Source organism: Ursus maritimus, unplaced genomic scaffold, assembly GCF_017311325.1.
Source record: "Ursus maritimus isolate PB19 unplaced genomic scaffold, ASM1731132v1 scaffold_11, whole genome shotgun sequence".
Classification (NCBI taxonomy): Eukaryota; Metazoa; Chordata; class Mammalia; order Carnivora; family Ursidae; genus Ursus; species Ursus maritimus.
Genome location: NW_024423453.1, coordinates 29,925,066 through 29,949,773, shown reverse-complemented (window position 1 = coordinate 29,949,773; position 24,708 = coordinate 29,925,066). Strand labels below are relative to the sequence as shown.

Here is a 24,708-nt window from a genome sequence, read left to right as displayed (position 1 = left end):
GTAGCAGCAGTAGGGGACTAATGTCCTCACATGGTAACAAAAAACAAGAAGTCAGGTATCAGCTCCCAAATCAAGGCACATTCCACTAAAAGAAACTTTTAAAAATACAGCTCCCAAAAGGGAATTGAAAACTCCAAGACACTTGAAATTCCAGAAACTGGTAACCTCAGTTGAAAATAAATTATAAACAATATCAACTGTATGTCAGGCCTTGCAAACATAGCTACCCTGTGCAGACTTTCATCTTGACTATGCCTGTATGACTCCAGGGGGAGCCATTCCTGAAGACCGGGCTGTCCAAAAGAACTTTTCTGTATTGGTGGAAATGTTCTGCTATCCACTAGTCCCATGTGGATATTGAGCATTTGGAATGTGATTAATGTGACCGCATTTTGAATATTTCATTTTCATTAGTTTGAATAGCCGCATGAGGCTGGTGGCTGCTTTATTGGATAGCACAGATGAAGATTATTTTTTGAGTAACCTAGAGTTGTGCATATAGTGGCACTGGTGGAAATGATTTCTAAGTTAAATACTGAAACCTAACTCAAACTGTGTGAAGCTAAAAAAAAAAAAAGTTGTGAGCATACAGAGTGACCCACAGACACCAAGAACAGGAATGCACCTGAGCCCAGTAATAAGGGGTCTGGAACTCAAATGTTATCAAAACTCTTGCTCTTAGCCCTGCTACCTAACTGCTTGCTTTCTTTTCTTTTCTTTTCTTTCTTTCTTTCTTTCTTTCTTTCTTTCTTTCTTTCTTCTTTCTTTCTTTTTTATTTATTTGACAGAGAGACAGCCAGCAAGAGAGGGAACACAAACGGGGAGCGGGAGAGGAAGAAGCAGGCTCCCAGCAAGGAGCCTGACATGGGACTCGATCCCAGAATGCTGGGATCACGCCCTGAGCCGAAGGCAGACGCTTAACAACTGAGCCACCCAGGCGCCCCTCTAACTGTTTTCTTTACACAATTTTCTTTTCTAACCCAATCCACATTGTATGAGGCCACAGTCAATAGTTCCTAGATTTACATCTAAGTTGAAGAGTGTAGTTGGACTGAACAAGAATCATTCTGACTCTAAATTCCAAAGAGGAACTGTGGCCAAATTATGGTTTCTTTAGTAATAATGTAGGAGAGTTTCCATAAAAAAAGAAGGTGCAGACAAAATCCTTTGTCAAATAGAGTCAAGATTTTTATCAGATCAAAATCAGGGGCGCCTGGGTGGCTCAGTGGTTAAGCATCTGCCTTCAGCTCATGTCATGGTCCCAGGGTCCTGGGATCTGCCCTCAGCTCATGTCACGATCCGGGGATCCTGGGGTCAAGCCCCAGTTTGGGCTCTCTGCTCAGCCTGGAGTCAGCTTCTCCCTCTCCCTCTGCCCCACTCCCCCCCCCCCACAATGTTCTCTCACTCATTCTCTCAAATAAATAAATAAATAATTTTTTTTAAAAGGTAGACCTTTTTTCAGATTTAGTACCTGTGAGATAGTCATTTAGTTATTCATTCATTCATTCATTCATTCATTGTTCAGTAAGCTGTACACCCAATGTGGAACTTGAACTCACAACCCTGAGATCAAGAGTTGCATGATCTTCTGACGGAGTCAGCTAGGTGCCCCTAAATTATTTTCTTAAGTTGCCATGGAAAAAACAGGCTATATAAACTCAGTTTCAAGTATAGGAAGTAATAGGTTGAATTGTGTCCCCCCAAAAGATATGTTGTAGTCCTAACCCTCAGTATCTCAGAATGTGACCTTATTTGGAAATAAGGTAGTTGCAGATGTAATTAGTTAAGATGAGCTCATACAGGCCTAGAGTGGATCCTTACTCCAATATGACTGGCATATTTATGAGAAGATAGACACACAGGGAGATGACCTCCATGTAATGATAGAGGCAGAGACTGGAGTGATGCATCCACAAGCCAAGGATTACCGACAAACTCCGAAGCTGGAAAAGGCAAGGAAGGATTCTCCCCTACAAGTTTCAGAGTGGGCGTGGCCCTGCTGACAGCTTGATTTCACACTTGGAGTGCCCCAAACTGTGAGAATCTATTTCTGTTGTCCTAAGCCATCCAAATTTGTACAGATTATACCCCAAGGATTTAGTGTTAAGAAAAACAAAGCAACAGGGTGCCTGGATGGCTCAGTCAGTTAATCTGATTTCAGCTCAGGTCATGATCTCAGGGTCCTGGGACCTGCTCAGCGGGGAGTCTGCTGCTCCCTCCTCCTCTATTCCTCCCCCCACTAGTGTTCTCTCTCCCTCTCTTAAATAAATAAAATCTTAAAAAAGAAAAAAAGCTTTTTCTAACTTTTGTTGGAGCCCAGAAAATCACTTAGTCTTTGAAAATTGCTTTTAATTTATAGCACTTAAACCTTGAGTAAGTATGATTAATATTGCCAGTAGAGGACCCTTACAGTATGTTTTCAAGATTAATATCTTCTTTGTCAGCAATCACGATTAGGTGGAGTCCATCTTAGGTAAGCCAAATTGTCCCTGACCCTTGATTCTTGTTTTCCCAACCAGACCAAGAAAAATGTCAAGGATGTGCTCAAGGGCAGTATTATAAACAATGTAACCAACAGCTGGGAAATTATTGTCTGAGCTTCTCAGTCTTCTACAGCAAAGACCTATGTTAAAATTCTCTTGCATTTGGGAGAAACAGCTTGCCACAGAGTGAATTTGACAACCCATGGGCATGTCCTCCCATGTCCTATGGGAAGTGTTTCACCAAGATGTGAAGAGTTTGCCATCAAAATGAAAAGTCCCATATTCTACAGGAGCAGTAGAATGGGTAGAAAATTCTCTTTGATCCAAGAGACATTGAGCTTGGGGTGCCTGGTTGGCTCCGTTGGCGGAGCGTAAGGCTCTTGATTTCAGGGTTGTGAGTTCAAGCCCCACATTGCACACGGAGCTTATGTGAAAAAAAGGAAAAAAGAAATGCTTCGAGCTTTTAACTAAGACGAATACGACCTGGAAAGTGTCACTCTTTAACTCACAGTTCCTGCCTCTCCCAGCTGGCATGGCCACATCCAACCTAGAGGACATGATAGGCTCCCCACTAGATCTTACCGTATGATAAGAGACTGGAATACAATGGATCCTGTCATGTGTGCATTGAAAGGCAGCAGAATATGGTAAAAGGAACCTTGAGCTCCAGCTTGGGCTGGAAGTCAGAATCTTGCACTGCCTCCTCCAACTAGGGGAGCACATTTCATACCTAATGTGCTTTAGAGTTCACACCAACCCTATAAATAAAGGAATTGTCCGTATTTTACTCAGACCAGTTAAATAGACCAGGTATCTGGCTCCCAAATTCATGCTCTTAACTATAGTACTATACTACCTCAGTTTTTCTCATATGTGTTATAGGGGTAATCAGCATTATCCAATATCCCTTGGGATTGTTCAGAGGATAAAGTATAAAAATAGATGAGACAATACTTTGGGAAAAGCTTTTAAAGGCCTGTATATGTGTGTTATGCTTGCATTGTTTAAACCAATCAGTTTGCATTGTTAAAACTAGTTTGGTTTTAACCAAAGGCCTTAGATTACATTTATTATTAATATCTGATCAGAGGTTTGTGATCATTTGCCCCATTGATGGTGGGCTTGGTACCTACCTCTGAGAAAAGATGTTGGTCCCATGTCTCATGTACCTGCAAGTATAACAACCGTATGATAGCAGAAATTTTATCTTGTTCATTGGAGAATGCCTTGGAACAGTGCCTAACATAATAGATACTTGATAAATATTTTTGAAATAAATTATAACAATCTCCGGCATCTAGCATGGTCCCAAGCATCTTGTAAGCATTTTGACAGATACTTAGAGTTTAACTGACTGAGATTGGGTGGCTACTATGCAACCTGGAGGTGATCTGGAAGAACTCAGACTACACCCAGAACGAGAATACAACTGGATTCCGAAAAGGAGCCTTGAACAGTGTCCTAAGAGCCACCATCATTTACAAATATTTACTTGGAAAAAATCCTTTTTAGGGGAGCTTCTAACGCATTAAATAACGGTATAATTCATACATTAATTCATTTAAATGCATTCACTTCCTCTCCCTGGCAGCCAAGGAAAAATTCATCCCCAAGTACACCAGGGAATGAAAGAGCCATAGTGGAAGGCCGATTTGGTTTGATTTGTCCATTACTCCTAGCTGCTAGCAGCTCATTAAAATTCTACACCCCAGGGAGATAGCCCATGTCTAGTTGCCAGAGATGTATACTTGATGCTGGTCAAGGTAGTAAGTGCACTAACCCACATTTTACTACTTTCAGGCCTAGCCCCTTCTTGCACTGCTTGGAAATCTAAATTTGATGGCTCATTAACTACAGATTACCTAATTGCTCTTATTCAAGTGTTTAATCACTAGAGATAGCTAGCTACTCTGAATATCAAAAAACCAGTTCTTTTTTTTTTTTTAGGTTTTATTTATTTATTTATTTATTTGAGAGAGAGAGAGCACAAAGGGAGAGTGAGAAGGAAAAGCAGACTCCCCACTGAGCAGAGGGCTCCATGCGGGTCTCGATCCCAGGACCCTGAGCCCATGACCTGAGCCAAAGGCAGACACTTAACTGACTAAACTTCTAGGCACCCCTCAAAAAACCAGTTCTAACCATTGACTTTGGGTTCTTCAAGTGGGAGTATGTTAAATATTACTAGAATTGGGCGCAGAAGTAGAACCTCCGAGTAGTGTTTATTCACATAGCAAATGTGCAGATGTGCCTGTATCATGCCAAGAGAACTTGAAACTAGAAGAACTATGATCATGTCCTTTATTTTTTAATTCATGACCATCAGTCCTTGGACATTCCTCCCTACCACCAAGCCATTTGCTAAAGGTAATAATTACCCTCTTCCTCAGACGGTTGAAATGAGAATTAAAGAAGATAATATATGTGCAAGTGCTTTATAAACTATCAAGTACCAAACACATATGAGGGATTATTATAGGAGGAAATGTGCCTTCCAAAAATTAATCATTTAGAAAATGCTATAAGCATAAATTATTGGTTTCCATATTCGGATCATGACAAATTCTTGTAGCCACAATGAAACAAGAAATTGAAATCTGGGGGAAGAAACTATTAATTCAGCATTCTCAGTTCATGTGAAAATACTAATTTCACAACCCGTACAGAATATACAGCATTTTTTATTTTTAAAGTTTTCGTAACAGGAATTGCCTAGAGATTCAACTCTTCCTGGGGATTTTCATACGCTTCTGAACATCACCCAGTGCGCTAATGAAAGGCTGAGGCTACTGCTCTCTTCATTCCACCTCCAAGAAACTTCCAGCTACCCTTTCCACTCCCAGGAAAGCTAACGGGGAGTCCGACTTAAAATGGGTTCAGATTTCATCCAGCATCATGAACCATATCTATCTAATTCACGGTGCGAATCACGATGCGAATTCCGGCCTATTCGGTGGAGTTCCACTCAGTGGAACAGTACGCGGCAGGCAGGTGATGGTGACTTCTCGGTTCCCGATTCCTTTTCTGAGAAGGCGCCATCAGCTAGTTTCTCGGACCGCGGAGAAAGCAACAAAGTCTGGAGATTGGGTGAGGCGAGGAAGAAGCGAGCGACTAACGCCCCCCCCCCCGGGGGGGACACATGGGCGGGGCCGGGCGGGGGTCAGCGCTCCTCCCCGGGGCGGGGTCGCCCCGGCTCCCCGCGCCTGAGTGCGCGCGGGGCTGCGGAGTCTTCAGCGCGGCGGGCGGCGGGCAGCGGGCGCGATGTATCTGCGCAGGGCGGTGTCCAAAACGCTGGCGCTGCCGCTGAGGGTGCCCTCCGGCCCCGCGCCGCTCCGGAAGGACGGTGAGTGCCGCGCGGACCCGGGCGTCCAAGTCTGGAGAGGACTGGCGCCTCGCGCGCGGATTTGCCGGTGCCCCGGTACCTGCCGGCACCCGGTGGGCCGAACCGGCCCGAGCTGCAGAAGCCTGGGATTGAGGATGGGGGAGAAATGGAGGAAAGTCGCAGGGAAGACGCCCCGAAGTTCTTGAAGTCTTGGGAAGTAGGGAACCTTTGCAGCGCGGCTTCGGCATCCGAACTAGGCTTCCTGGGTTCGAATCTTGGTCTTGGGCAAGTGCTTTCGCCTGTGTCCTCATCTCGAAACTGGGGACAGAAATTGTTGTGAATTTTAATGAGTTAATACGCAGTTAAAAGCGCTTAGAAAAGTGCCTGGCTAACGCCCGCGTAGCCTACTCCTTTATTAGTACAGGAACCCGTGCGCTCTCCAGCTTCACGAGGAGGCAGAGGAAACGGGTGGCACGAGGGAGCCAGGCAGGGCGCGGGAGGGAGTGCGGGCCCAGTAAATGTTGGGTAAATTGCTCCCGAGTAAATAAACTCAAGGCTTGCCCGGGGCTCGGCAGCCTAACTCCTTGAGCTTCGAAGCACTTTCCCTGGGGCCGCGCCGAAACCTGGAGCTATCCAGCGGTTCCACGCAGCCGTCCCGGTGTCTGTCGCCTTCAGATTGGGGAGGCATGGAAAGAGAGCTAGTATTCAGAAATTTCCTAAAGGGGAAGTTGCAGTGCGAGCTGGAAGCTACTGAGCTAAAACTTGAGGAAGACGAACGCGCCGGCTGTAGTGCCTGGAACGTCGTAGGGGCTTCACAGGTGTGGGCACGCGTGTTTGTCCTCCCTGCTGCCGGCGGCCCGCGGGCCGGCTTTGCGCTCCCGCGCGGTTCCCTCCCGGGGGCTCCTTCCCACACCTCCTCCGGCGCCCCTGTCTTTTCCATCCTGCTTAGCCCAGCGGCTCTTCGACAGCCTCTTGGAAAGTTCTCAGTTCTCCCTGCACTTCGCCTCATTTCCTGAGGCTTGTGAGTTAGTTTCGCCCAGAGCGTGCATTCGAGCCGAGAGGGAAACACTCATGCGGAAAATTCTATGGGCCATTTTTTAATTCACTTTGATTAGGCCTGTGGCGGTGATGGTGGTGGTGGGAGGGAAGGAAGGTCTGTCCAGCTAGCTTTATTTTTCTCTGAAAATGCTTGCCTCACTAGTAACAGAATAAGGCATCTTCGTTTTCCTTGATCTTTATACTGAGTAAGTGAGAGCAGTTTTTTTTTTTTTTTTCACTGACGAAATAGAGAGAAGCCATTAATTTTAAGGTTCTGAAGATAACGAGGCCGTTGTGATTGGGGGTGGGGAGGGGAGAAAGATGAGCCCGCGACCGTGGCCTTGGGCGTTATCTCCCGCAGGCACCGCCGTCTTCAGGCGCAAACGCACACACCTCTTTTGTAGCGACGCGTTTCAGATAATTTCTTCCCCAGCTTGGGGTAAGGGAAGAGTAGGTTACAAATTCTCAATCGGTAGTTGGCAATACTGGCTGTTGCAGCACTGTTCTTTCTCTAGTTTTCATCTAATTACTTTTTTCGTAGCATTGGTTTGTTTGTGTATTTTAAGAACTATTATTGACCGGGAATCTGGCTTTGGTCATGGACATTAATTGACCTTCTTATTGGTGCTTTCTGTCTTGACGAAAAAGAAAACTTTCAGTTTTATTGAAGGGTAAAATTTTAGCTGTGCCTCATCACATTGTGTTCTCTGGCTTTTGCTTTTAAAGCTAGCTTTTTATGAGTACATAATTGGGGTTCGTAATAGATCACTGGAAGGAACGCAGAAAGGCAAAATAGAAGTCACCTGTAATCCTACCACTCAGGGAGTACCACCATTTACGTTTTAGTGTATGTAACGGTCCAGACCTTTTTCCCCCTTGGATTTTATTCTTATGCACATTATTTCCAAAAACTGAGATAGTCCTGTATAGAGTATTCTGCTATAACTTTGCATTTAATATATTGTAAATATTTTCTCACGTAAGTAAATATTCTCCTGCAAAACTTCTAATAGCTATTTCACTTTGTGTGGATATGCTCAAATTTAACTAATTAATCTTTATTAAATATTTATTTCCCATTTCATTTCTCCTTTAAATAACTATCATAATTGTATTTGTGTTTAAGTCTTTACTTAAATCTCTGATGATTTTCTTTCTTGCTTCCTATTTAAAATAATCTTTTTGATATTTATGTCTGGTTGACAACTACAGAACATATTCCCTGTTTAGTAATGGCTGTATTTTTAAACCAACAAAAGCCCCACTACAAGTCAAAGCCATACCCCCTTACGATAGCCTCTTTGGGTACATTTATGGGGAAAAAAGATTTTTTCTCAGAGATGGTCCTTATATCCAAACTGGAAACACATACAGGAAATCTTTCCAGTATTGCTACTACAAAGGTTTGTAATCAGTGCAAATGTCTTGATATTTGCCCTCCGCAAGCCAAAACGTCTTCCTTGTCCTCACACCCATCCTCTGTGTCAGGCCACATCCAATTACTTTGCACTTGTCCAGCTCTCCGGCTCTTGCAGTGCTGTGCCTTCTGCCTCCGGTGCAGTTTTCTCTCCCCTTATTTATCTGACAGTCTCCTCTACTTTCCTTCAAAACCCAGGTCATGTCTCTCCAATTCTGACAGGTCCCTTGGGCCAACTAGCTGAGGTTTTTCCCTGAATTTTCATGCTGTTGTTGCAACTTCTACTTGCTTCTGTTCCAATATTTGTCACGCTGCGTTGCGGTAATTTGTCTACAATTATTTGTACATTTGTTCCCACCTTCTAGGCAGTGAACTACTTGAGGCTACAGACCTTGTATGTCTTGTTCATAGTTCTATCCTTAATGATTCTAACAAGGCCAGACACATAGTAGGTGCTCAACTCTGTTGACTGAATAAATAAATGTGTCTACTTTTTTATCTTTAAAATAAAGAATTTGAGCTATATGAACTTTAAGCACTTTCTAGCTCTGAGTCTATTATAAAAATTTCAATTCCAGGGCATATGGTATATACAAGTTTTATATACTTAGATGTAATAATACAGTACTCTTACCTATGTCTATTAGTCTGTACAGAATTGTACTGTTTCAGACATGACCATGTTGTCACATTTTGTCTTAAACAAGCTTATATCTGCCCATCTTTAAAGGCTTTTGTTAGAAAAATTAAGATTCCTGCCTACATATACATTTGTATTATAGACTTACAGAAATGTGTTGGATTTCAACACGTTTTATTTAACATGTAAGTTTTAAGTACAAATATATTTAATTCAACTTTTGGAAAAAAAATAATCTTTTCCACTGAATCCTGTGGTAGAGTACATCTACCAAATGGATTTCTTATGCATCTTGTTTGACTATTAAAATTGTTCAGTGAGGGGCGCCTGGGTGGCTCAGTCGTTAAGCGTCTGCCTTCGGCTCAGGGCGTGATCCCGGTGTTCTGGAATCGAGCCCCACATCAGGCTCCTCCACTGGAAGCCTGCTTCTTCCTCTACCACTCCCCCTGCTTGTGTTCCATCTCTCACTGGCTGTCTCTATCTCTGTCAAATAAATAAATAAAAAATAAAATCTTTAAAAAAAAAAAATTGTTCAGTGCCTTTGTCATTTCTCCCTACCCACGCCTGCACTCTTTCCAAGAAAAGCGTGGTGCTAAAGCACGAAGGTGACAGGTTTCGTAAGTAATCAAATGAGATTGGGAAAATGTCAAATGGAATTATTACCCTACCTTGTGATACCGTATTCCCTTAGGCTAAAATCACTTGATGTTAAGAGACTCTAAGTTCACTGAAGGGGAAAATGTTTGAAGATATAATTATTTTAAATAGTTTTGCTTAAGTGGTGTAGCTAACTGTGTTTCAACTTGTTTTCCTAGCATCTCTTCGCTGGATGTCGTCTAACAAATTGCCTGGATCACCTGGATCAAATATGATCTATTATCTGGTTGTGGGTGTCACAGTCAGTGCTGGTGGATATTATGTAAGTGTTTAAGGAACCATAATGTCCAGGAATTCATATAATTTACAACCTATGGTAAAATTCAACATTATCAAGGTCAGGACATGGGATTAATTAAATATACCAGATTATGAAGATTTTTTTTGAAGATTTTATTTATTTATTTGACAGAGATAGAGACAGCCAGCGAGAGAGGGAACACAAGCAGGGGGAGTGGGAGAGGAAGAAGCAGGCTCATAGCAGAGGAGCCTGATGTGGGGCTCGATCCCATAACGCCGGGATCACGCCCTGAGCCGAAGGCAGATGCTTAACCGTTGTGCCACCCAGGCGCCCCTATGAAGATTTTTTTTTTAAGTAAAATCAGCATTTCTTATACAACATACACTGCCAAGTACAGGTGACTTTCAGTAAAAATGCTGTTATTATAAATACTGATAATAATAGTTGACATTTGAGTGTTTATCACATGACAGACTCATGGCTCATTTAATAATTACAGCAATTCTGTACGGTAGGTACTATTAACATTTAACAAGAACTGTTTTGAAAGATTAACTTAAATTAATAAACCATTTTTTAAAAGATTTTATTTATTTATTTGAGAGAGAGCAAGAGAGCAGTAGTAGTGGGGAGGGGCAGAGGGAGAGGGAGAAGCAGGCTCTCTGCTGAGCAGGGACCCTGATGTGGGGCTAGATCCCAGGACCCTGAGATCATGACCTGAGCCGAAGGAAAATGCTTAACTGACTGAGCCACTCAGGTGCCCAATAGACTATTTCTTTTTAGAGCATGTTAGGTTTACAGAAGAATCAGCAGAAAGTACAGACTTCTCATACCTCCTCTCAACATTCCCTCCATCAACAATCTCGTATTAGTGTGGTACATTTGTTACAACTGATGACTCAATAGCAATACATTATTACTAACTGAAGTCTATAGTGTACATTAGGGCTCACCTTTGGTATTTTACGTTCTATGGGTTTGGACAAATGTACAATGATCTATCCATTATAGTATCATACAGAATATTTTCACTGCCCTAAAAATTCCCTGTGTTCCACCTCTTCATTCTTTCCTCCCCGAATCTCTTTACTGTCTCCGTAGTTTTTACTAGTTTTATATATCTTTATTTACTTTCATTATTTTAAAAAGGTAATATTTATTCATATATTTTTTAAAAATTCAAAATAGACATATGCAAAATTAAAAGAATGTTTTCTTTCCTGGTCTCTTTACCCATTCCTCCCGGGTAATCACTGTAAAACAAAGCTTTTGATAGTATAATTTTGGGACTAAAATGATGACGTATTTGTGCATTAAATAAGATAAGTCTATTAAATCATTCTCCATTTTGTCATAAACTTTCTTTTCTTTTTTTTTTTTAAAGATTTTATTTATTCATTTGACAGAGAGAGAGACAGCTAGCGAGAGAGGGAACACAGGCAGGGGGAGTGGGAGAGGAAGAAGCAGGCTCCCAGAGGAGGAGCCTGATGTGGGGCTCGATCCCAGGACTCCGGGATCATGCCCTGAGCCGAAGGCAGACGCTTAACGACTAAGCCACCCAGGCGCCCCTGTCATAAACTTTCTAAATCAAAATTTAATCTTCATTGTGAATAAAAGCAAAATAAATATAAATTCTTTGGAAACCCTAAGATCTTGTACACAAGAGTCACTACGTTTTGGTTAGACCCTACAGAAATATGCATAAAGGGATTTTAGGCATAACTAGGAGCAGTTTCTATGTAAGATGGCCAAACCAAAATAACTTATTCTAATCTTCAGAATTTCAACAGCCTCAAGAAACTAGGAAACTTCAACTATGTCACTTATATTATTGTCCTCCACTGATCCATCAGCTTTCACTCATACCCGGATTCCTTCCCTTCTACCATCTACTGCTTGATGTTGAATTCACGGCCCAGGGCTACTATGGTTGGATGTAGGCCATTTGAGAAACAGAGATTGGCCTGGGCCAAGTGATTATGTGGGGAGCTGGAAGATGGAATTTCATCTGGAACTCACTATACCCATAATTATGTTTATTACTGCCAGACATGAACCTCTCCAGTCCACTAAATCTTTCTTTGCAAAAGCAATTGTAAACTGGAAGGTTATAAATGGGCTGTGCCTTCGAGCCCTTTCTGGCCTTGTTGTCTCACCATGGGAGCGGAAGTTAGACAAGGCGATAATCTCCAAAACTTCCACCTCTAAGAATATGTGGATTTACTCTTGAATGGTGGAAGCCTTAATTCCCAAGAATCTTAGGCTCTTGTCAGGACGAAATACAGAATGTGAGGCACCTGAAAACCTGTATTCAAGTAGCCCCCCTTCCCTTCCTTATCCTGTACTGAAATAAGTCCTGCACTAGATCTGTCTGAATTGAATGCACAGATGCTCATAAGCCAGTTTTTCGTTTCCAAGTAAAATCTTCTACTATGAGGGCCTCATAGAATCTAAGAGAAGCCAGGTCACGTCAGTTTTTTGAGGATCTGAGATATTTGTGGGATATTTTAAAATGCTTACAATATAATAAGTGAAAATCATTTGGAAATAACTTCCAAAGTCTAGATTTGAGGCTTTCCAAAGGCCTTTTCTGATAGGCCTTTTTTTCTACTCTGTTTGGACCACGTTAGCTTTGGAAAAGCTAGACTCTTTCGGCCACGAGTATGAATCATTCTAATATCATCTCTTCGATTCTGCCTAAACTAGTCTTTCTTCTCACCTTGTGTTTTAGCCCCTTGAACAAAAAAAAAGTAACGTTCTTTGGGATGTCACTGCTGGGATGGCCATTTCAGAAATGCGAACCTCTGCCCAGACTCAGCTTTCGTGTACTGAGAACGGAGGGGGTCGACTCAGCATAGTGATTTAATCTATCAGGAGCTCCCACCCTACTAGAAAAGTATTCCCTGCTCTTATTCAGAAATGGGGACTTTCATTCCTGGTGATTCTGTTTGCTCTGCAGGTTTCAAACCCAGATGATTCAAGTCTGAATTCACCAAACTCTGGGGGATTTGTTAGGGCCGCTTCGTTATCATTTCCACCCCTGAGGTTATAGATTTTCCATTTTCACAGCTTAATTTTTTTTTTAAGATTAGATTTCTTTTTTTTTTTTTTAAGATTTTATTTATTTATTTGACACAGAGAGAGAGAAAGCCAGCGAGAGAGGGAACACAAGCAGGGGGAGTGGGAGAGGAAGAAGCAGGACTCTGGGATCACGCCCTGAGCCAAAGGCAGACACTTAACGACTGAGCCATCCAGGCGCCCCTCACAGTTTAATTTTAACATGGTATAAAATGGTTCATAATTTACAAAGTATAATTTTTAATAAGATGCTTGGGTTTTGATTATTACAAATTTAGAGAATACTATATATAAATATACAAATTTTAAAAATCTGTAATCCTACTACTAAGAGATCAGTCCCTACCTATTTTTTTTTAAAGCTGAGCTAATTTAAACAATATTATCTAACTAGTGAGATTTCCATTTTTAAGATATCATTGGTTAAAATGCATATCGGTCAGAGACAACTACTTGAATATGAAATGAAAGGAAGCCTGCACATTGGATCTGTGATGAAGATAGCTTTATTCCCGATTCTGTTTCTGAAATAACCGATGGTCAGGTCATAGTGCTGCAGGAATAACCTTAGCTTACTTAAGGAATCTTCATTAGGGTCTACAAATATGCTATTTTGGAAGATTTTTTCTAAACTTATTATGAGATGATTGAGTTTCACATGCAGTTGTAAGAGCTAATACAGAGAGATCTCATATAGTCTTCGCTTCATTTCCCCCTGTGATTAACACCCTATATAGTGATAATCCAATATCACAACCAGGAAATGGACATTGATACAATCCATTGTCCTTATTCAGATGTCACGACTTTTACTTGCACTTGTGTGTGTGTGTGTGTGTTTAGTTCCAGGTTGTTCTGTGACATGTAGATTTGTGTATTCACCACCACTGCCAAGACTCAGGACCCCTTGTGTAGCCCTTTATAACTGCCTTCAGTCTCTTTTTCCTCTCCTCCCTTCCTCCTGCCCTGGGAACCACAGATCTGTTCTCTAGTTCTATAACTTTCCATTTCAAGAATGTTACATAAATGGAATCATAAGGTATATAATCTTTTGAGACTGGCTTTTTTCACTCAGCATAATTACCTGGAGACTCATCCAAATTGTTACACCTGTATTGACAGTTCATTCCTTTTTAATCCCGAGTAGCGTTCCGTGTTCGGATGCATCACAGTTTGCTTAACCATTCACCTGTTGTGGGACACCCAGCCTGATTCCAGCTTTTGGCTACTACAAATAAAGCAACCATGAACTCTTGTGTTCCTATTTCTCTGGGATAAATGCCAGAGGATATCTGCAAATGCCTGTCAGAATATTTTGATTCTAGCATAATTTGTTTTTTCTTCCTTGTCTTCATCTTTGTATCTACTGTGTGTTTTCTGTTATCTTTGACTCCTGTTAGAGCATTTGTTTCTTTCCTTTTTAAAGTGTTCTACTTAATAGCAAAAGTTTCCAAAGGGGAAGCAGAAGAATAGCTGGTATACATTGGTTTCTCGTCTTTGCATTGTATATGCCTTTTTAAAAAAAAAATTTTTTTTTAAAGATTTTATTTATTTATTCGACAGAGACAGAGACAGCCAGCGAGAGAAGGAACACAAGCAGGGGGAGTGGGAGAGGAAGAAGCAGGCTCACAGCGGAGGAGCCTGATGTGGGGCTTGATCCCAGGACCCCGGGATCACGCCCTGAGCCGAAGGCAGATGCTTAACCGCTGTGCCACCCAGGCGCCCCTGAATTGTATATGCCTTTGAACTTGGCATGATGAGTCTTAGAGCTCAAGAAATAAACTTAAGCACACATTTACTTTCAGACTTACAAGACGGTCACATCAGAGCAAGCCAAACACACGGAACATAGAACAAATTTGAAAGAAAAAACCAAAGCAGAGTTACATCCACTTCAAGGTAAAGTGAATTTATTATTTTTTTCCCTTGCGGCACTGATTTCCACGATCTTAGCCTAGCAATGAACACTATTTGCTTTTGGCTTCTTTACTAACTTGACAGAATGGCTCTGGGCAGGAGTTCACTCAGAAAGGGAAAGCCCAACAAAACCTAAAGAACATTGTTATATGTTTTGGGTGAGTGCTTTAGATAAATGAAACATTCTACATTTGTACTGCTGACCAGTGGCTTTGAAGTCTTTGTGTGCTAATATTACTTTTCCCCTACTCAGGCTTCCATTCAGGCGGGCGTAATTTAGTATTTGTCTCTCTCAGCAGCTTCACCTCTCATTTCCCTCATTTTTTTTAAATCATAAAACTATTTTTTCTTTAAAGATTTTGTTCATTTATTTGATGGAGAGAGAGACAGCCAGCAAGAGAGGGAACACGGGCAGGGGAAGTGGGAGAGGAAGAAGCAGACTCCCAGGGGAGGAGCCCGATGTGGGGCTCGATCCCGGGACCCTGGCTCACGCCCTGGGCCGAAGGCAGACACTTAATGACTGAGCCACCGAGGCACCCCATATAAAACTAATTTTTGTTTCAGTTTTGGCTAAGATCACCCATGTGTCTTTGCCCAAAGCACACTTGACATTAGCATAATCAATCCTGTCTGTTAAGTCCCGCAGTTGATCTGATTGATAAAATGGCAACTACTAGACATGAAACTTTACATTTTCACCCTAATGTATGTTTTTTGCCTTAAACTGCTTGCTTTTCCATCTCAATTATAATGCCATTATTATCAATTACTATGATCATTATTTAGGGACAGATATTTGCTACTTATGAACCAATTTTAACCTTTTAGTCATGACAATAGTAAGAAATGGAATACCATCAATAAACATTACTGAATATAATGATGAGAAGGCTGGTTGTAATAATAACGAAATACAACATTTCCATAGCACTATGTATGTATGTATGTATGTATGTTTGTATGTATGTATTTATTTAGAGTGGAGGGGGCAGAGGGAGTCCCAAGCCCACTGAGGGGCTCCATCTCACAACCCTGAGATCATGACCTGAGCCAAAATCAAGAGTCAGGTGCTTAACCTACTGAGCCACCCAGGTGCCCCACACTTTTGGTTTTAAACCCCTTATCACACGCATGATTTTAATCAATCCTCACAATAGCTCTTTGAGGCAGATATTATCAATAGTCCCATTTTACAGTTGATAAAACTGAGGTTGCGAGAGGATTAGTGATTGCTCAGTCATCAACTAGTATGTTGGCTTCTTTTCTATGCTATTTCACATGCAAGGTTGGCTGTTTATTTTCATGTTCCTTGCATTTAAATAAATAATATTTGTAATTTTTTTTAAGTTTAACAGGTTCAAAAGCATTTATGAAAAAGCAGATTCCCATTTTCCCTCGCCAGAGGCAATCAATAATTCCAGCTTCTTTGTATCCTCCTAGGGAGTCTTTGCAAATAAAAAGTATCTAGGTATATCTTACCCCCTTTTGTCCTAGCACAAATAGGACCACACGGCATACGTTGCTCTCTTCCTTGCTTTTTTCCCTTAACAGGCTGTCTTGAAGACCATTTCGTATCAGTACCGATAGATTTGTCTCATTTTTTAAAAATGCGCAGACTTCCACTGTATTCTCATGCTCTTTAACCCTTTACTTAATGGACTAAATCTTAAAGGTGAAAAAGAGAACGTGGCAGGAGCTGAGCAAGCAAGTTCCTCCGAAGTCTGCGCGGTGTCTTTCGCGGAAGTTCCGGAGGTCGATGCCGAAGACACTGCGGTCGCTACAGTTGCGGCCGCGGGAGAAGAGGCTCCAGCCAGTGCGGCGGATGCGGGGGCCGCCCCGGCCGAGAGCGACGCCGTGGGCGCTGAAGTTGGGCCCGAGGTGACACAGGCCGCGCTGGGCGCCGCCGCAGACGTGGGCCCTGAAATGCCCTCAGAGGCTCAGAATGCAGCTTTGGCTGAAGCTGTTGCCGGAAATGACGACAAAGGGACAGCGGAGGAGGAGTGCCCTGGTGAAAACGCTGAACGGGAAGAAAAGAATCCTCTCGTGGAATCAGAAGCCTCTACTGGCGGTGTTTTACCGGAGGAAGCCAGCGCCGCTTCCGACGCCACCCCGGCCCAAGGCTAATGTCTTGCTGATGGACACTTCAGGCAAAAATGCCATCGAGTGTCTCATAGGTGCTTTTGTAGTTTCGGTCATCGTAGTTTTAAAGTGGTCTTCTTTGCTAGAAAACTTGAATGTGCCTTGAAGATTTTTGGTATCTACAGATAGATTTGGGGATTGAGACTTGAGGTTTTACATGTCCCAATAGTTTCCTGCTCTCTGAGGTCAGACTATGACCTTGCGGTAAAGAGCTTACGGAGTCCCATCTTTGCATTTAAGTTTTATGTCATAGGAATTGAGCTATCTGTACAATCTGCATTCACTTTAATTTTGCTGCGCCTGTACCTTAGTGTATGGTAATCTGGATTCTTGAGTTTTGCTTTGAACTCATTTAAATAAAATTGGAAAATCTGTAGTGCCTCTGTTTTTATTTGCTAATATATATATATATATATAGTCTATAATATTAAAGATCATGTATAATATAATAAAATATGTTATAGTATTGATTATGGATTAACATACAGCAGCGCATGAACAAAGAAAACATATCGTCTATGGACAGCTCTGCCTATAGCAATGGACATGTCTGTTCTGTCTACATTGCATGGGGGACTGTGCCAACATCTTTGATTTCAGTTTATTTCAGTTCAAACAATGTTTACTGAGGATTTATACTTAGTGCCAGGAATCATTCATTCATTCATTCATTCAAGTATTCAGCAGATACTAAGTGAGCACCTATAACCAACAAGGCACTGTTTTAAGTGTCGAGGTTAAAAAAAAAAAGACAAAAAAATCCTACCTTCCCAGCTTATATTCTAGAATACGATCAGATAATAAACAAGCTACATAAGAAAACTATATAGTATGTTAGATACTGATAGGTGTTTAAAAAGAGAGGTAGTGAATGGGAAGGGATTTATAAGTGTTGGCTGGGGGTGGAAGGTGTAATTTTAGATGGGATGGCCAGAGACAGCCTTACTAAGAAGCTGTCTAGTGAGTAAAAACCTGAAGGATGTACAAGGGACCTAGTCATGAAGACATGGGGGGATAGGGGAAGAAGAGTCATTCCAGATGAGGGAATTGAGACGTGCAAAGGATCCGAATGAAGCATGAACATGCTAGAGAATTTGAGGAATTGTAAGGTGGCCAAGTGGCTAAAGTGAAGTGAAAAGGAGAGAGAGTAATTGGAGATGATCTCAGAAAGAATTCAATGGTTCTGCAGGGATGGGCCGTATCATGCAGGGTCTTATACGATTTGGGCTGTTACTTGGAGTAAGTTGGGGTGTTCTAGTGGATCCTGCTGATGCTCTGCCTGGGTCCCCTTACTGAGCCCTTTAGTCCCAGCTTCTGTGAGTGGTATACACGCACACACCTTCCTTCACCCCAGCAGCTCACAACCAATGACTGACTGCCACAGTGGTACAAAAGGTGGGGCCAACTCTGTGCAACAACTCATGCTCCAGAGCTCCCCGGGGGCTCAGGTTGAAGCTGGTTTCCAATCTAGATTAGATCTTTGCTTAGCTCTTCTCTCCTGTCCTATCCTGCTTTCCTCCCTATTATTCTCCCAACAGCGCCTCTTCAATAGATGACTTGCCCCCAAATTCTGGCTCTGTTTCTAGGGAACTCCACCTAAGATAATTGGTACTAGATGTGGTCCTAGGGAGCAGACACTAAGAAAAGGATTCAGGAATTGTGTCACTCTTCAGCTAGGTGGTAACAAGGACCTCATAAACTGGTGGTCGGTGGAAGATTGCTGGTTCCTGGCATTCTGTGCAATGTGATTGCTGAGATTTTCACCCATGGTGAACTAGGATGGAATATATGGGCATACCTCGGAGATACTGGGGGTCTGGTTCCAGACCACTGCAATAAAGTGGGTTTTGCAATAAACCAAGTCAAATGGATATTTGGCGTTTCAGTGCATATAAAGTTGTGTCTGGGGGCGCCTGGGTGGCTTAGTTGGTTAAGTCTGACTTTTGATTTCATCTCAGGGTCATGAAATCAAGCTGGCTTAGTTGGTAGAGCATGTGACTCTTGATCTCCGAGTTGTGAGTTCAAGCCCCATGTTGGGTGGGAAGCCTACTTTAAAAAAATACTTTTTTTTTTTTTTGCTAAAAAAATGCTAATCATCATCTGAGCTTTCAATAAGTAGTAATCACTCATCACAGATCACATAACGAATCTAATAATAATGAAGAAGTTTGAAATATTGCAAGAATTACCAATATGTGAACAGACACACAAAAAGGAGTAAATGCTGTTGAAAAAAATGGTGGCGGGAGCCTGGGTGGCTCAATGGTTAAGCATCTACCTTCAGCTCAGGTCATGATCCCAGGGTCCTGGGATCGAGGTCTTCACTGGGCTCCCTGCTCAGCAGGGAGTCTGCTACTCCCTCTCCCACTGCCCCTCCCCCTCCCCCCAGCTCATGTGTGACCTGTCCCTCTCTCCCTCAAATAAATAAATAAAATTTTAAAATCTTACAAAAGAAAAATGAAAAAAGTGATGGTGAATGACTTGCTCGTTGTGGGGTTGCCAACAAACCTCCAGTTTGTAAAAAATGTAATATCCATGAAGCACAATAAAACGACGTATGCCTTTAGGTGGAAGGTAACACACTGTTGGCTTAATGCCTCTGGAATTTGAGAAGTACAAAGAAACAGTAACTATATGGACTTAATCATCACAGGACAGTGTTTCACCCTGAGATAAGGACGGTACCTTGTGTTTGTTTTGAATTTGTCTCAGGGTCAACTCTGCCTTAGACTCATAAGCCTAAGGCCTACAGCACAATTAAGGGATGCTGTTTTACCGAACATTCTGCAAGATAAAAGCAGAAACACTACCCAGTACCACATTCATGACTTCAACATCCACACAAAAACACATTATTCTCCACTGTTTTGCTTGGGATGGTTTCTGCTGCAAAGAACAGAAACCAGCTCAAAATGGGTTGAACAACAAAGACAGTAATGACCTAACTAGGTATCCAGAGGTTGAGCTGCTCCGAGCTTGGTTTATTCTGTGGTTCAGTCATCAAGAACCAGGTTGTTTCTATTATTCTGCTCTGCTATCAAAAGTGTTTTGGCTTTATCCTCGGTAGGCTTTTCTCATAATCACAGGATGAATCACCACAATTCCAAGTATTTTATTCAGACATAACAATGCCCACCAGAAGTCTTTCAACAAGAAGAATTTCCTCATCTTAAAAAAATAATTTAAATACATTTTTTTTCTTTTTAACATTTTATTGTGGAAAATTTCAAATGAAAGTAGTGAGAACAGTATAAGGGAACCTTCATATGCCCTGCATCCCAGTTACCAATTATCAACTCTAGGCAAATCCTGTATTTTTAGTCCCACCCACTTATCTTTCATCACCACCACTGCCTGTATGTAAAATAATAATAATGATAACAGTAACAATCCTTTATATTGACTAATTTTCTAGTCAGTGATTAAATTTCTTCAACTGCCTCAAAAGGGTTTTCTTTCCTTCAATTTCTTCTTTGAATTAAAATCCAATTAAAGTCCGCAAATTGCAGTTGGTCAATATTTGCTTATTTGATTAAGTTCCTTTTTTTTTTTAAGATTTTATTTATTTATTTATTTATTTTAGAGAGAGAAAGAGCCTGAGTGGGGATAGTGAGGAGCAGAGCGGGAGGGAAAAGAAGGGGAAAGAATCTCTAGCAGACTCCACGCTGAGCCCAGAGTCCACCACAGGGCTCAATCCCATGACCCTGAGATCATGACCTGAGCCAAAATCAAGAGTTGGACACTTAACTAACTAAGTGAGCCACCGGTACCCCTATATCAAATTTCTTTTTTTTTAATTTTATTTATTTGAGAGAGAGAGAGAGTGAACACGAGCAAGGAGGAGGGACAGAGGGAGAGGGAGAAGCAGGCTCTCCACTGAGCAGGGAGCCCAATGCGGGGCTCGATCTCAGGACCCTGGGATCATGACCTGAGCTGAAGGCAGCCTCTTAATCGGCTGAGCCACCCAGGCGTCCCCAAAGTTCTTAATAACAATGTAAACTACTTATTTGGTTCTAAAGTCAAATCTATAGAACAAAATATATGCAGAGAAGTCTACCTTTTTATTCCTTCCATTCTGCTATAAGAAACTATTAAACTTTGTGGGGGGTTTTTCCTTCCATATTTTGGGTTAAAGTATAGTAAATATATATATATATATATATATATATATATTAAAGTATAGTAAATATATATAAACTATATATATAGTTACCCTTCCTTCTTAGATAAACAGTAACATTCTATATATTTTTTTTTCCACCTTGCTTTTTTTCCATTTAACTATGCACCTGGAGATCACTCTATTGTAGTACATAGAGATAGTCCTCATTACTTTTTTTTAAAGATGTATTTATTTATTTTAGAGAGAGCAAGCATGGGGGGGGGAAGGGCAGAGAGAGAGGGAGAGAGAATCTCAAGCAGCCTCCCCACTGAGCACAGAACCCCACCTGCGGCTCAATCCCAGGACCCTGAGATCATGACCTGAGCCATGAAACCAAGAGTCGGATGAGCCACTCAGGCGCCCCTCCAATGCATTTTTTTATAGTCTTGTTAGTCCTTTACTTTTCTATTTTTTAGTAATTCTCTATGTACTAGAGACAGCAAACTTTTGTCTGATATAAATTACAAGTATTTTCCAAGTCTGTCATTCATCTTCTTACTTTACTTATGGTGTTTTGGTAGTACGAGAGGTTTTTTTAATTTTTTTTCTTTTTGCATAATTAAACTGATCAACCTTTTTCCATATTATTTGTGAATTTTGAGCCATCGTTAGTGTGGTAGACTGGAAAAAAACAGTCACATATTCTTTCCACATATACGGTCTTGTGAAGTATGCGTTTACATCTCTTCCCATCAAGAGATGGAGACTATTTTTCCATCTCCTTGAGTTTGAGCTTGCTTTGATGGAATGCTGTGGAAGTGATTTTCGTGAGAGCTCTCACTTCCTTGGGACCTTGAGACCACCACGTGGTCTCCATCAGAATAAGAGACCTTATGCAGAGAGAGGCCCCACCAGAGCTAGCGCTAACCCTCAAATAAATAAATAAAATCTTCAAAAAAAAAAAAAAATAAAATCCAGTATTTATTTAGAACAACCTTTTGAAAAAGCAGCTATCAAGTCCAAAAACAATCTATATTTTATTAGCCTTTTTTAGACTTTAACAAGCAATGTAATGAAAGTTTAACAACAGTATTTCATAAAGAACATTTTTATTATTAGACCACTAGCTGATTGATTGATTGATTGATTTTTAAAGATTTTATTATTTGAGAGAGAGACAGACACAGCACCAGGAGAGCAGAGGGTGAGGGACAAGCAGACTTCCCGCTGAGCAGGGAGCCTGACTCAGGACTCGATCCCAGGACCCTGGGATCATGACCTAAGCCGAAGGCAGATGCTTAACCAACTGAGCCACCCAGGTGCCCCATTGGCTGATTTTAATAAAATTAAAAATATACCTTAAAAAAATCAAAATGGGACAGAGTGCGGGGCTTAGAATATGAAACCAATTATGGAAGATTAAAAATGGCAGCAGAGGGGCGCCTGGGTGGCACAGCGGTTAAGTGTCTGCCTTCGGCTCAGGGTGTGATCCCGGCGTTATGGGATCGAGCCCCACGTCAGGCTCCTCCGCTATGAGCCTGCTTCTTCCTCTCCCACTCCCCCTGCTTGTGTTCCCTCTCTCGCTGGCTGTCTCTGTCGAATAAAAAAAAAAAAATGGCAGCAGAATAAGATAACCACGTTCTTTTTGATGAAGACAGGGATATAAAAGAGGACTGAATTTATAAAGACACAACATACGTTTTAATCAATGACATGCCCCTGAAATTTAAACATTATTTTTACTATTGAAAGAAATGTATGGAGTAGTCTTGACATACCTGAAATAACTACTCTGTCCATTTTTTTTAAACGTGAATTTTCCAATGCCATGTATTCCACAGCCAGCTTCGAGGCAACGCTGAATTCAGCGAAGATTAGTTTCTGAATGTGTTAGTAATTTCTGTGCCAAGTATTTGTCCTGTCAGATAGCATCTGTTGACCAGAAGCAACAGTGTCCATTATATTAAAGCACATTGTATAAGGTTTTTCCTCAGTTAAAAATACCTGTAAAGAAATATCTAGAAAAAGATTTATTCATTTTACTTAATTTCTGGGGCAAGTTTTAGCGAATAAATGGGAGGAATTTGGCCAGCTAAGTATTAATATTTAAATTTTTCACATCGATATATCATTTTAAGTAATCATTGTCCAAATTAATGATTAAACTATGGTAATTATTTTCTGAGATTATTTCTTATGGATAATGATTTTCTGGGGTGGAGGAAGAGGATGAAGAGAAAATTAGCTTTTTCCTTTATCAGTTGACATGAAGATGAGAATATTGTGGACATTATTACTCCCGTTTAAGAATGAGAATCCCTTCTCACATAACAGAAATGCCCCCCCCCCTAAAAAAAAGAAAGAAAAGAAATGCTTTCCCTCAGGATTAGGGGAAGAACGTTCCTTCGGAGTGGAAGATTTGTAGACTGTGGTTTTATCTATTATGTCTCAAGCAGAAACCACATAGAATGACCAATTAAACTGATTTTTTGAAAGATTTTATTTATTTATTTGAGAGAGAGAGAGAGAGCACGAGCAGGGGGAGGGGCAGAGGGAGAGGGACAAGCAGACTCTACCCTGGGCATGCAGCAGAGCCCTGCACGGGGTTTGATCCCAGGGTCCTGAGATCGCGACCTGCCCCGAAGTTAGACGGTTGACTGACTGAGCCACCCAGGCTCCCTTAAAGTGATTTTTAAAATTCATCTTTCCAGGGATGCCTGGATGACTCAGTCAGTTGGGCGCCTGAATCTTGGTTTCTGCTCAGGTTGTAATCTCAGGGTCTTAAGATCAAGCCCCCAGTGGGGCTCTGTGCTGAGCTTGGAGCCTGCTTAAGATTCTCTCCCTCTCCCTCTCTCTCTCGGCCCTCATCCACCCACCCCCGCTTGTGCACGCACTCTCTGTCTAAAAAAAAAAAAAGAAAGAAAGAAAGAAAATTAATTTTTCAATTAGATGATAATTGAATTAATCATGCAGTGATTTTATTCTATTGTTAAGATTTTTTTTAAAGATATTATCTATTTATTTGACAGAGAGAGAGAGAGAGACAGCGAGAGAGGGAACACAAGCTGGGGGAGTGGGAAAGGAAGAAGCAGGCTCCCAGCAGAGCAAGGAGCCCAATGCTGGGCTCGATTCCAGGACCCCGGGATCACGCCCTGAGCCGAAGGCAGACGCTTAACAACTGAGCCACCCAGGCGCCCCTCTTGTTAAGATATTTACAAAGCAGATTTGCAAAGCCTTGACCCAGTTATTTTACTCAAATTAAAACTTTCAATAAGGAAAATGTAACATTTTTAAAAAGAACTCAAATGGTAGAAAATATCCTGAAACCAAACTCTTTTGAACTTCCCAGCATCACACCTCTCACTCCTCCCAGTCCTCTCCATCCCCATACTGTCTCCAAACTGTTCCCTTAGCTCAGTTCCTCACACCTGTAGCATAGCGAGTTTCCCTACCATGCCATTTACAGAGTTATCCTTCTAAAAAGATAAGTTGAACATGTTACCTCCCAGTTTAAAGCTTTCACCAGCCCACCAATATCCAGTTGAGGACATTTAAATTTGTGATTACACTACAGTCAAAATTCTTATTCTGTGGTGTGACATCTGAGGCCCTCCACAAACCACACCCGTTCAGTCTCTCCCCTTTCGTATTTTCTGTCCTGGCTCCTGTTTTCCTGC

At 41.5% G+C, this 24,708-nt stretch overlaps 1 protein-coding gene across 1 annotated transcript; it reads left to right on the top strand.

Moving 5' to 3' along the window:
- Nucleotides 1-5,691: 5,691 nt before the first annotated feature.
- Nucleotides 5,692-17,266, top strand: LOC103658072 (mitochondria localized glutamic acid rich protein). Its single transcript, XM_008685561.2, has 4 exons — nucleotides 5,692-5,823; nucleotides 9,713-9,816; nucleotides 14,679-14,772; nucleotides 16,463-17,266. The coding sequence occupies exons 1-4, from the start codon at nucleotides 5,742-5,744 to the stop codon at nucleotides 16,912-16,914; spliced, it is 732 nt and encodes a 243-aa protein (XP_008683783.2). The 5' UTR covers nucleotides 5,692-5,741; the 3' UTR covers nucleotides 16,915-17,266.
- Nucleotides 17,267-24,708: the final 7,442 nt, after the last annotated feature.

Bases quoted from the DNA above. Each gene is read 5' to 3' on its own strand.
- LOC103658072 (XM_008685561.2), top strand. From the start codon at position 5,742: ATGTATCTGCGCAGGGCGGTGTCCAAAACGCTGGCGCTGCCGCTGAGG. The intron at 5,824-9,712 runs GTGAGTGCCGCG...TTGTTTTCCTAG, and splicing joins CGCGCCGCTCCGGAAGGACG to CATCTCTTCGCTGGATGTCG. The intron at 14,773-16,462 runs GTAAAGTGAATT...TAAATCTTAAAG, and splicing joins AGAGTTACATCCACTTCAAG to GTGAAAAAGAGAACGTGGCA.